Below are 12,182 nucleotides of genomic sequence, written 5' to 3'. Positions count from 1 at the left end.
ACAGAACTCATTTTACAAAGAACTACCCACTGATGCACGGGCTCCTTCTGGATTGACTCCCGGCCGTGTCTTTCATTAACACGTCCGCATGGACACAGAGGTAAAAGTTCATCGCAAACACATTTATAACAGCGCTATTTGGAAAGGCAAATAGGAAGTCAGTCCGAAAATAGCAAGTCACATTTTTAGAGTATCCTGAAGCACTCCGAAGCATTACATAAACCAGTCTATTTCTCTTTGCCAGCTGACTTGAATGCACAAATGCTTAACACAACAAGGAACGTGCATTTTCCACTGTCTTCTTCAGGTGGCCATTTGACTTGCCTGCTGAGACTCCAGTTTGAAAAAAAAAAACCAAAACAAGGAAAAAACTGCAACTTGGCCTTGTGTTCTGTTCCCACCCACCTTAGAGATTAATCAGCAACACGCCCCCCCCCTTCCCACTCACAAGCGTTTCCCTTTGGGGGCTTCAACGGTGTCAAAAGACCCATTACAGACATTTCATGGACTTGAAACGCCCTGAGAGAGAGGCTTTTTTGAAACTCAGCCTAATAGAATTTTAATGTCACCCTAGCATCCGACATCTGATTTATATTTCAAGACCGGCTCTGCTTGCCAACAACGATAACGCGAACATCTCTCATGCGTTAAGATCTGCCTTTCAAAGCAGAGAAGAAGGAAAAGAGCAACACTGCTCCATACACTCCCCTTCGGGGGATATACAAACATGTACCGGGATTTAACATTAGCATTTTGATGGAAACTCAATTATTATACTTGTATTGTATTGTATTTATTTTTTTTTAAAGCCTTTAAATACAATCTCACAAATCTACAACTGTCGCATACACTTTGCATCCGCAGATCCCGAAACACATCCCTTGGATGCCTGCTTTTGCTTTGAAGTTTACCCAAAAGAAAAGGACCGCAAATAGATGGTCGCCCTGCGGCTGGCTACCCCACACACCTTGAGTGCAAAGATAAGGAGATGCATTACCTGGATGGATAGAGCCCGTGATCAGCCGGAGAAGGTACTGTGCAAATTTCAACAGTTCCCGCTTGCAGCGTTTTCGACATCCACTCATCTTAATACGCAGCACAATCAGGTATTGCTCTGAGCAGAGCCCACACACTTGCCCCCACCTTTCTGGTAATAAAAGCAAATAGTTTTCGACACGGAACTTCTGTTCCAGTTTTTAGCAGTCTGCAGGGGCTCTGTTCTCTCTCTCTCTCTCTCTTTACAAGCTGTTTCCTTAAAGCCAGCTAAAACTCCTTCGTCTTTCTATGCAAAAAAAAAGAAGACTCCTTTCAAGGGCTGGAAGGGGGGAAGAAACCCAGTGAGGAGGGCAGGAGGGTGCTGCTTGGGATGATGGTTCACAGGTCCTCCTCTAGGCACCTGGGCAGGCTGTCCAGTCAGGGAACACTTGTCATCCAGCTGGATCACAGAGACACGAGACACGTTTTCCCCAGAGCCGTCTCAGGAGTCGATCTTGCTGCAACCTCCCCAACCACTCAGTCAGAGGCGGGGCCTGCCGGTCCAACTCTACACACGGTCCTCATCAATGAATCAGCTGGTAAGCAGGTAAGGGAAGAGACAGAGAGATGGCCAGACACCCTGCCTTGTTTCTGGTTTTCAAGGGAAGAGGAGCGGAGGGGAGAAACGGACCTGCTCAAGACACAGAGGCATGCTGCTGGGAAAAGAATAACTCTGTAAGGATGAACAGGCACAAAGGGTGTGTGTATGTGGGAGGAACACTAAAAGATGTGCTGTTCAAGGTCAGGCTATCAGCAAGGATGATGCATGGCAGCTGGAAATGAAAGGCTTACCTGTAGGAGATAATGAAAGGGCAGCCTTTCCCCCTTAGACACACAGCAGTATTGAGAACAGGTAAAATCTTTCAAGGGGCTGCCAGTGTGCAGGGCCCAAACCAAACCATTGCAGTCCACCTCAAAAGGAGTCAAAAGTTTTAACGGAGACCAAAGGGATGCAGATTCGGAATATGGGGGGGTGGGGGGATGACTGCACAATGAGTGAAGAAGCATCTTCATGAAATCAGAGGGCAGGGCTTTTTTAGTTTCAGGGAAAGGGGTTGCCCAGGCTGTCAAACAAACATGGACATGCACATTGTTTATGCGTGGCAGAATCCCACACCCCCACCACCCTTGAGTTTACCTCTATTGATCACAGAATGCCAAACATGATTGCCAAGATTGGGTCAAAATCCATGACTCAGATCCCAAATCTGAACTAGGATAGCCAAGTCCAAGCTGAGAAATTCCTGGAGATTTGAGGGGTGGAGCCTGTGGGGGTAAGGTTTAGGGAAGGGGCAGAGCTCAACAGGGTGCAGTGCCCAAAAGTTCACCTGTTGTGGACCAGCCAGTTCCAGCAGAACCCAGTGATGCAGAGGACTCCTCAGTGGAAGAGGCAGCCAGCAGGTCTAATCCAAACTCACAGCTAGTGACAGACACTGCAGGAGGAGGCAGTTTCTGATGAGCCAGACTTGGACCCACAGCCAGGTCCCCGTACAATGGCCCTGAGCCCCCCAGCCCTGAGGGGCAACAGAGAGCCAACTGCTAGCCAGTTCATCTCCCCTGTCACCCCGGGAACAGCATAGGAGGAAGATAAAGAGGGAGCTGCAAGCTCAGTGCTAGATTGGCAGCACAGCACGGGCTCCACATCAGTGATGGAAAAGAGTGTTTGCAGGAGTACGGCTGATTTTACTGGCAATGTTAGTGCAATGTCAAAAGCACAAAAAAAGGAGTGGCTGCACAGAAGCAATGCATCCTTTAGTTACTGACTTTGTAGCCTGTATCTTGGACTGAATCCCTGGTCTGTGCTCTAGTAGTCTGCTATTGGATTTTCACTTGAACCTGAAGCTGTGCCCCACCTGGCTAGAAACTACCTTTGTCTGCTTCCTGTGTGTCCACAGATTGTTGGTGAGGCCCTAGGCCCAGAGGCCCAGAGTACCATGCTTCTTGAAAGAACAGTTTTATCATGAAGTGAAACAAACTTTGTATAGAAAGAGGAGAGAGAAATCCCATACTGTCTAACTGGTCTGTGTTTATTCATAGAATCATAGAATCCTAGAATTGGAAGGGACCTCAAGGGTCTAATCTAACCCCCCTGCACAATGCAGGAAACTCACAACTACCTGCCCACCCACAGTGACCCCAGTTTCATGGCCAAGTGATTCCCCCCACCTCTCTGTGAAAAAATCTCCAGAATCCAGCCTGGTCAGGAGGAAATTCATCTACTATCTCACAGTGGTGATCAGCAATTCCCTGGGCATGCAAGAAAGGGCCATAAGAGCCAAGCACCAACGCAATCCCTTCTGCCCATACACTCACAGTATGCCTGAGTTCACCAAATCAGCATTTCTGTCAGATGGCTATCTAGTCTCTGCTTTAAAACTTCCAAAGTAGGAGAACTAACCACCTCACGAGGAAGCCTGTTCCACTGAGGAACTGCACTGTCAGGAACTTCTTCTAGATGTTGAGCCAAAAATTCTTTTGAATTAATTTCAACCCATTGGTTCTGGTCTGACCCTCTGGAGCAACAAATATAACTCTGCTCCATCTTCTATATGACATTCTGTCTGTTGTGGAAGGAAATGTGCTCAAAGGAACAGGAAATCTCCAAAGAGCCAAACTAGGGGTAGTCTTCACGGGGCTTTTAACCCACTTCCAGATTAACTAAATCCTTGCAGTTTATACTGAATTCAATTTCCATTTTGATTTTGGGCACTTTACATTTTCCCTCTGCAACATGCATGATTGATTTGTGGTGACCCCACCTTTCCCCCGCAATATCCTGAAGTGGATATAAGCCTTGACATTTCAAAAACCACCATGAGTAAATGTGTAGATGTCTCCTTTTGTGAATTAACTCACTGCTCTGTGACTCGGAACAAAGCAGCCTTCCCTGATTGGCCAGGGTGTCAGTTCAAAGACTTCCTGGTTCCTGATTGCAAGGCTTGTCTTAAAGTGATTGCGCTCCAGAAGCCCTAATTTCTCTCAGCAGAGATTTTCCTTTTGGATTTATTCCCCCATCCTCTGCTGTCTCCAATCCTCTCCCCACCTCCCCACTCCTGTTCAAGAAAAGAAAGAAAGAGACCCCTGCTGTGTTTGGCTCGCCTCCCCACTCTGAGCTTTTCCAATCAAAGTTCCTAATCTAACATGTTAAATATGCAGTTCCTCCAGTGCCCCTGAGGGATATTCTTCCCACGCTTTTGAATCATGCACAATACGGATCTTGCATATTCCAACACAAAGCAGCCATTTCCCCCAGGGGACTCAGTTCTGCCTGCTGGAGATCGGTTGTAATTCTGGGAGATCTCCATGCCCCACCTGGAGGGTGGGATTCTTGTAAGCCTTGTTTCCATAGGCATTTCACTTCATCCTCTCTGCAGGTGTTCTCTCAATAAACCATGCTTTCCTGTGGTTTCCTCTGTGATTTACAAAAAACGGAAGCACCTAGCACCACAGGAAAGGGGTGTACAGAGAAGAGGAGGAACTTTTTAGCAGCGGAGAGGGGCGGCATGAAAGTAGTTTGATAATTACCTAACAATCATCCTAATGTGTAATGGTTTTAGGGGGGGTACTCTTCTTTTATGGCCCCCCTCACACACACGACGAGTTCTAAGATCTACTAATCAAAGGTTGCTCGGGATCCTCAGCCTCAAGGAGATTAGATTGGCCAAAACCAGGGCCAGAGTATATTTGGACCCAGGCTGGAGTAGCACTTTTCTGAATGAGATCAGAGCCCTGCAAGACCTTGGACAGTTCCACAAAGCTTGTAATACAGAGCTGTTCTGCCATAACTATGCATGAGGCTCAAAGTACCATCAGAATTATTCTGGCCTCCCTGCCAAAGCCCCAATGTATATGTCAACTGGGGATCTCCCATCTCCTCTCTCCTTTTCCAGAAAGTAGATCTGGGCAGCTGCCATCGGAACTGCTTTAGATTGCAACTGTGTTGATTCGTATATTATTGTAGATATATTTTATTATGAGATTATTTATTTTCCAATTTATATGCCGCCCTTCCCTGAAGGCCCCAGGACAGCTTACAACATGTCTGTTTATTTATTTATTTTTCAATTTATTCCCTGCCTCTCCTGGCAACGTCAGCTCCGGGCAGCTTACAACAGATTATATAAAATGCATTAAAACAGCAGTTTAAAAAAACACACACAAAAAAACAATCCTACCCACTATGTAGGCAAATCCCAGAGCACCTCGGTTTCTGGGCAGGGGCAGGGGCGGGGGTGGGTATCCATATAAAGGGAGCCCAAGATGTTAACCAATGCCGTTCTGATGTTGATTGGCCCCAGCCAAACGCCTGGCTGAAGAGCTCTGACTTGCAGACCCTGCAGAACTGACTCCATTCTGTCAGGGCCCTAAACTCCCCCAGGAGCTTGTTGCACCAGATCACGGGTAGGGCTAAAAATGCCCTGGCCCTGGTTGAGGCCAGATATCCTTCTTTCGGACTAAGGATGACCGGTTTATTTGCACTGGATGATCTTAATGTCCTTTGGGAGGGGGTCATAGTCACAGTAAAACAAAAATTAAAACATATTTAACAATTAGCAATTAAAATCAGAGGAGCTCATTGTTTCTACTTCAGTAGGGGAGAAGGGGTAAAGTGCTATATTGTTGTCAGCTAGGTGGTTTAGGGTTGTGCGCAGCGGCGTCCGATGCAGCCAGTGACGTGCCGCATTGGGGGAGAGGAGGTGTGGACAACAGTGCATAACTCGATGCACACACACAGCCATAGAGCTCCGCACCTGTGTGTGTGTGCCGAGTTACGCACTGGCGCCCACGCCTCCCTTCCCCCCCTGTGGCACAGCACGGGCTGCGTCGGCCTGGAACGGCCGATTTGGACGCCGCCACACACAACCCTAGTGGAGATAGATATCCCTTTACAGGCATGGTCAATCTGGACAAGCGTCCAGATATTGATGGCATTCAACCACAGGTCCAGTGGAAAAGTACTGTCGTGCAGGCCTTGCAGAACTGGTTTTAGGTCCTGCAGGGCTCTCATCTTGCTGGGAGAGTGTTCTACCAGGTTGGTGCCAGAGCTCAAAAAGCCTTGGTGCTAATGGGAATGCTCAAAGGAAAAACCCAGAGGGGTGGACCCTTGCAGTATTTCATCCCCCACAGTGCTCAGGAGCTGGGGCTGTGGGAGACCACAGGGGCGAGACCTCAGGTGTGTAAGGGGCAGCTAGGGCTCCTGGCTCAACCAGCTGTGACCCTGTACTTTAGCCAGGTGGTGGCAGCGGTTACCCAGAGAATTCATTTTACCACTCGTCTGGAGTTGGCAACCGGCTGGCTCAGGGGGTGGGCAAGGACGGAACTGGGCCTGCAAGGCAGAAGCGGGCCAGTTCCGCCACACTTGGTGGTAGCGGTGGGATAAGTACAACAGAGAACTTGATTGGCCAGGACATTTGTGAATTTGCACTCGCATGCACAGAGAAAGCATTAGAAGTTTTGTTTTTGTTTCGGGTCAACTGGAGTAGGGAGAGACTAGATTAGCTAGGATGGACTTAGCAGAGGGAGTCAGAATACTTCAGCTGATCAAGCACAAGTTGCAGGAAGAATGCAAGGAGCGGAACATAGCCTGTGAGAACAGGACTGAAGATGAGGTGAGGGCTCTCCTGATAAGCTGGTGTCAAGCAAGAGGGGCGGCTACATCCCAGTGCCCAAGCCGACCGGGTGAGATCCGTCTTCAAAAACTAGAACTTGAGAGGCTATGTCTGCTGGCAGAGAAGGAGAGACGGGACCATATAATGGAGCTCCAGAAGCTGATGATGCAACAGAAAAGGCTACAGGAGGAGAAGAGGCTGGAGAGAAAGGAAAAGTTACGACAGGAAAAGAAGAGGCATGAGCTTGAGATTCTGCAGCTACGATCAGAGCTAATCAGCAAAATAAAAATGACCCCAACTGTTCCTGTGGCATGGGTGCCTGTGGAACGGAGGGGGCTGACAGACCTCACAGAAATGGGGGTTGGTAGTCAGTGTTCTGAAGAAATGGTAACATACAGCCAAACCCTGGAAGGGGGGTGGGCGGAGGCAGGAGTCTCTGTGGAGATCAGCTCTCCATCAGCCCAAGGGGAGGAAGTGGCTCAGGTTGCAGCTGGAGAGGTAGGGGGGCAGCCCATCTCAGAGGAGGGGAGAGGATGCATTTCCACCCACATTCAGCAGGAGGCTGAAAATCTGCCTTGCGAGGTAGGCCTTGGCGCAGAGCAGGCTGAGGGGACAAAGGGAGGGGGTGAGGATTCCACAGGAGTTCTTGAGGACAGCAGGGCTAGTTCTGGCTCAGAGGAGCAGCTAGCTAGAGGCTTGGGGGAACTAGAGGTAGACCTGGGAGAGGTACTGAATGACCTTAGGAGGAACCGGTTCACCAAGTAGCTGGGAACCAGGAAGTGGAATCCTCAGAGACTCTCTCTGAGCAGGATGTCTGGAAGCAGAAAAGGCAAGGGGCCTGGGAGGCAGATGGACAGCTTGGGGTTCCTAAAAGGAATGGGGAAAGGACCAAGAATGTTTGTGTGGATAAATGGAAACCTGATCTTGATGGGGAAGAAGTAATGCAGGATGTGACATGGAAAGAAGAAGGGAATGGGGAGCCAGAGGGAATGTTAAGATTTGGCTCACTTCTCTGAACCCCTCCAGGAAGAGAAGCCGGAATGGCTGGTGAGGGGGTCAGTCAAGAGCAAAGAAAGGATCTTCTCAGTTGTACCTCAGGGGGAGGTGAGGTTCAGGAAGAAACCAGGGGAAATGGGCTGTTGGCAGCTGGTACTGGAGGAAGAGGCCAGAGTGAAATCTGCCTTCAGCACTCTAGCTGGTTCTCCAGAGGTCATAGTGGGGCTTTTTGTATGTAGGCACACAGGTGCAGGTGTTCTACAACTGGCAATGGACTTGTGGGATGGTAAGTGTGCCTTGGTAGCAGCTAACGGGGATTACATCAAGGCTTTTTCCAGGGACTGGGGTTTGCACTGGCAGTTGGGGAATCCAAAGGTGGTCTTCTGGATGGGGCAACTCAAAGCAGTTCAGGCCTCTGACCAACCACCTCTACACTGGCTGCAGACCCAGAAGACCCCAGACTCAAAACTACAACAGGGGTCCTGGAAGATGGAAGAAATGGATCAGAGACTGGGACATATTGTGAGATGCAACCAGGTGGATTGCAGACTGACCTGGAAACTTGAACTGGCCTATGCCTATTTATGGTGCAGGACGGAATGTTTACCTGTATGTTCTGTATGTCGAAAATGTTATCTGGGGCATTTCTTACTTCAGGGAAGAGGATGTCCTTCCGTGTGGAATCTTGAGGAGGGGGAGATATGACGAAATGCCCCCTTGTTATTTCCAAAGGACAGTTTTTTTCCACTCTGGGCTGGGGGGGGGGGTGGGGGGGAGGGGCTGCTAAACCCCTGTTCACCTTCCCTTTCACATATTAATTGACCTGGCCAGGAAAGAGGTACCTGGAGGGGGGGGGGAGTTTCTTCCTCCCAGAATTCCTAGGTGAAGGGCTTCCTGTGGGAGGGGGCAGGAGAGTATATCTGATCCTGAGCACAGGAAGGAAGGGACTTTGTCTTTGGGTCTTCGCCTGCTGATCATCAGGGAAAGAGCCTGCTCTTGGAAGAGGAGGTAAGCAGCAATCTTGGACATGTGAGCAAGGCAAGAAGACTTTGGGACCTCTTTAAGTAAACGTACTTAACACCAGATAGGGTAAGTTTAGCAGAGTGACGGAAGGACTGCATTTCCTCCCTGTTTTTTTGGTCTTTGTTGTTAACTCTGTGCTGTGCTATTCATGTAGAGCTCCCCTGCCTCAGGAACATTAACGGGAGTGCAAAGGGAAAACCCAGAGGGGTGGACCCTTGCAGTATCTCATCCCCCACAGTGCTCAGGAGCTGGGACTGTGGGAGACCACAGAGGCGAGACCACAGGTGTGTAAGGGGCAGCTAGGGGTCTTGGGTCCCCCAGCTGTGACCCTGTACTTTATCCAGGTGGTGGCAGCGGTTACCCAGAAAGTTTGTTTTACCACCTGCTGGGAGTTGGCAACCGGCCGGCTCAGGGGGTGGGCAAGGACGGAACTGGGCCTGCAAGGCAGAAGCGGGCCGGTTCTGCCACAGGGGGCCAACCTCCAGAGTGAAACTGGAGACCAACTGATATGACATTACAGAGAGCTCACCTGAGTTGCCTGGAGAGGAAGGGATGCCTCTTACAGGGCTTGGGGAAGAAATCTCTAAACACACTAGGAGTCAGACAGTGGGCCAACCTCCAGAGAGAAACTGGAGACCAGCTAACGTGATATCACAAAGAGCTCATCTGTGTTGCCTGGAGTGGAAGGGATGACTTTTACTGGCCTTGGGGGGGGGGAATCTCTAAATACACTAGGAGTAAGACAAGGGGCCAAACCCCAGGGAGAAACTGGAGACCAACTGACATGACATCACAAAGAGCTAGCCTGAGTTGCCTGGAGAGAAAGGGATGCCTATTAGAAGAAGAAGAAGAAGAAGAAGAAGAAGAAGAAGAAGAAGAAGAAGAAGAAGAAGAAGAAGAAGAAGAAGAAGAAGAAGAAGAAGAGTTGGTTCTTATATGTCGCTTTTCCCTACCCGAAGGAGGCTCAAAGCGGCTTACAGTCACCTTCCCATTCCTCTCCCCACAACAGACACCCTGTGGGGTGGATGAGGCTGAGAGAGCCCTGATATTACTGCTCGGTCAGAACAGCTTTATCAGAGCCGTGGCGAGCCCAAGATCACCCAGCTGGTTGTATGTGGGGGAGTACAGAATTGAACCTGGCATGCCAGATTAGAAGTCCGCACTCCTAACCACTACACCAAACTGGCCTTGGCGCGGCGGGGGCATCTAAATACACTAGGAGGCAGACAGGGTTCCAACCTCCAGAGAGAAACTGAAGACCAAGTGACATGACATCAGAAAGACCTCACCTGCGTTGCCTGGAGAGGAAGGGATACCTCTTACTATCATTGGAGGGGGGGGGAAGTAATCTCTAAACACACTAGGAGATTCGCTACATAACATCCTCAGGGAAGAGGATGTCCTTCCACATGGAATCTTTAAAAAAAAACTTTTTTATTGAAAGTATTTCACAACCACAAAAAAAGACACAAAAGCTATAAAACACTACCACCAACACCACTTCTATAACCCCCAATAACAAATAATAATAGAATTGTATTATCATGCTGCAAATTTTGTTTGGATCAAGGACTGGTTAACGTTAAGAAATAATAATATTTTGAAGTTAGAAGGTCATGATGTAAAATTTGGTTGGCATACATACCTTTGGTTTGGGAAAGTAGGAACACACCAAACATTTAAAAATCATTGTATAAGGCGGGCACTATTTAGAGTTTGGTCTAAATATAAGAACCAGTTGTGGCCAAAAATTCCATACTGGGTGTCACCACAGGAGGCATTATATGGTAGGGAAAAATGGCACTCAAAGGAGTATCTAAAATATAAAGATCTGTTAGATTACTCTGAACAGCAAATAAAATTTAAACAGAGGGAAGATATAACAGTAGCAAGTGGTACCTGCAATTGGTTTCTATATAGACAATTATATGACAAATTTAAAACTTAGACAGATTTATCAGTTTGAAAATTTAAAAAATGAGGCTGATCTGTGTATATAGGAACAAGAAGAGAAATTAATTGCAAAGATCTACAACATGTTACTAAAAAAAGACACTGAGAAGGAAATGATAAAAGAATCAATGATTCGCTGGGCACACAATATAGGGCACATTATTAAGCTTCAGCAATGGGAGATGGTATGGAAAGGAGATATAAAATTTACATTAGCAATTAATATAAGGGAAATTATTACAAAATGCTTTATAGATGTTATTTGACTCCGGTATTACTGTCCAAAATATACAAAAGCGGTTTAACAAAATGTTGGAAATGTAAAAATGTTGGAAATGTAAATTTGTTGATGGTACTTTTTACCACCTTTGGTGGACATGACCAGAGGCAAAAAGATTTTGGGGAAAGATCCATCAATATACTCAAAAAATAACAAAACTTGATGTGAAACTTAAACTAGAATTATATTTATTAAGTATTTTGGATCTGAAATAGTAAAAGCAAGGAGAATACTATTACTTTCCATGATATCAGCAGCAAGAATAATTTATGTTCAGTACTGGAAAAATGGAAAAAAAAATACCAAGTGTAAATGAACGGTTGGATAAGGTTAAGGAGTATGCAGAATTAGATAAGTTAACAATATTAATGAGATACCAAATGCTAGATAGTTTTATAACAAACTGGGAGCCATTTGTAAATTATCTTAAAAGTAATAAGGTAAATGAGAGTATTTGGTGATGTTGAATAAATTAGTTAAGACAAGGATTCAATGTATTCTAAAGTGAATATTTATTAGATGTAAATATGTATTTCATCATATTATTATTTTTAATTAAGGATAAGTATTATAATTATGAATGGTTAATGAAAGATTTAATTTTGAAATTTTGATTTCCAATAATATTTTTTATGCTTGTGGTATTTGAAAACTAAAAAAACTAATTTGTAGATGGTCGGAGTTTTTTTTTTTTATTGTATGTCTTTGGTTTTTGGGGGAGGTGTCTTTATTATTATTTATATTGGGGGTTATAGAAGTGGCATTGGTGGCAGTGTTTTATAGTTTTTTGTGTTTTTGTGGTTGTGTAAAACTTTCAATTAAAATGTTTTTTAAAAAGGAAAGAGAAATACACTTGTGTTACTGCAGTCAATTGAGTAGCTAATGCTAGGTGGTACTAGCTAAACTTTCAAAACAGTGCTACCAAAAGCTGGGAGATTAGAGGGGAGCATCTGAAGGTGAAGTTTCAAGAGGAAGTGATGCCACTTCCCCATGACACTCCAGGAATTTTCCACAATCTTTTTGGTAGAAACCACAGAGACAGGGATTTCCTATTGTGTCACAATCTATCTACTCCCTTCCATTTTTTTTCTCTTGTTCCTCCTACAGGGGACTGGTTGTTCCCAGTTTACAAACCATAAACCCAGCAGTAGCTTGTGCAAATATGAACCCTTGTGGAACAGGGTGAGGGCTTTGATGCCATCCCTGGAAGTGTTTTAGGAGGGCCAGTAAGGCCACTTTATGGCCAAGGACTTTGAATTTAAGCCGCAGACATTTCCTTAGTAAGA

The 12,182-nt window shown here is 46.4% G+C and overlaps 1 protein-coding gene across 5 annotated transcripts in view; it reads right to left on the bottom strand.

Moving 5' to 3' along the window:
* Positions 1 to 12,182, bottom strand: part of KCNIP4 (potassium voltage-gated channel interacting protein 4) — a 410,617-nt gene that overhangs the window by 312,381 nt on the left and 86,054 nt on the right. For 2 of the 5 annotated variants that reach the window (XM_077301561.1, XM_077301559.1), the window contains exon 1: positions 998 to 1,502. The exons of the other annotated variants lie outside the window; for them this stretch is intronic. In XM_077301561.1, coding sequence (XP_077157676.1) covers positions 998 to 1,085 — 88 coding nt within the window. In that variant the 5' untranslated portion in view covers positions 1,086 to 1,502. Of the gene's footprint in view, positions 1 to 997; positions 1,503 to 12,182 lie in introns of those variants that run through there. 5 annotated transcript variants of the gene reach the window in all.

Source organism: Paroedura picta, chromosome 10 (assembly GCF_049243985.1).
Source record: "Paroedura picta isolate Pp20150507F chromosome 10, Ppicta_v3.0, whole genome shotgun sequence".
Classification (NCBI taxonomy): Eukaryota; Metazoa; Chordata; class Lepidosauria; order Squamata; family Gekkonidae; genus Paroedura; species Paroedura picta.
This window is presented reverse-complemented; position numbering and strand designations above follow the sequence as displayed.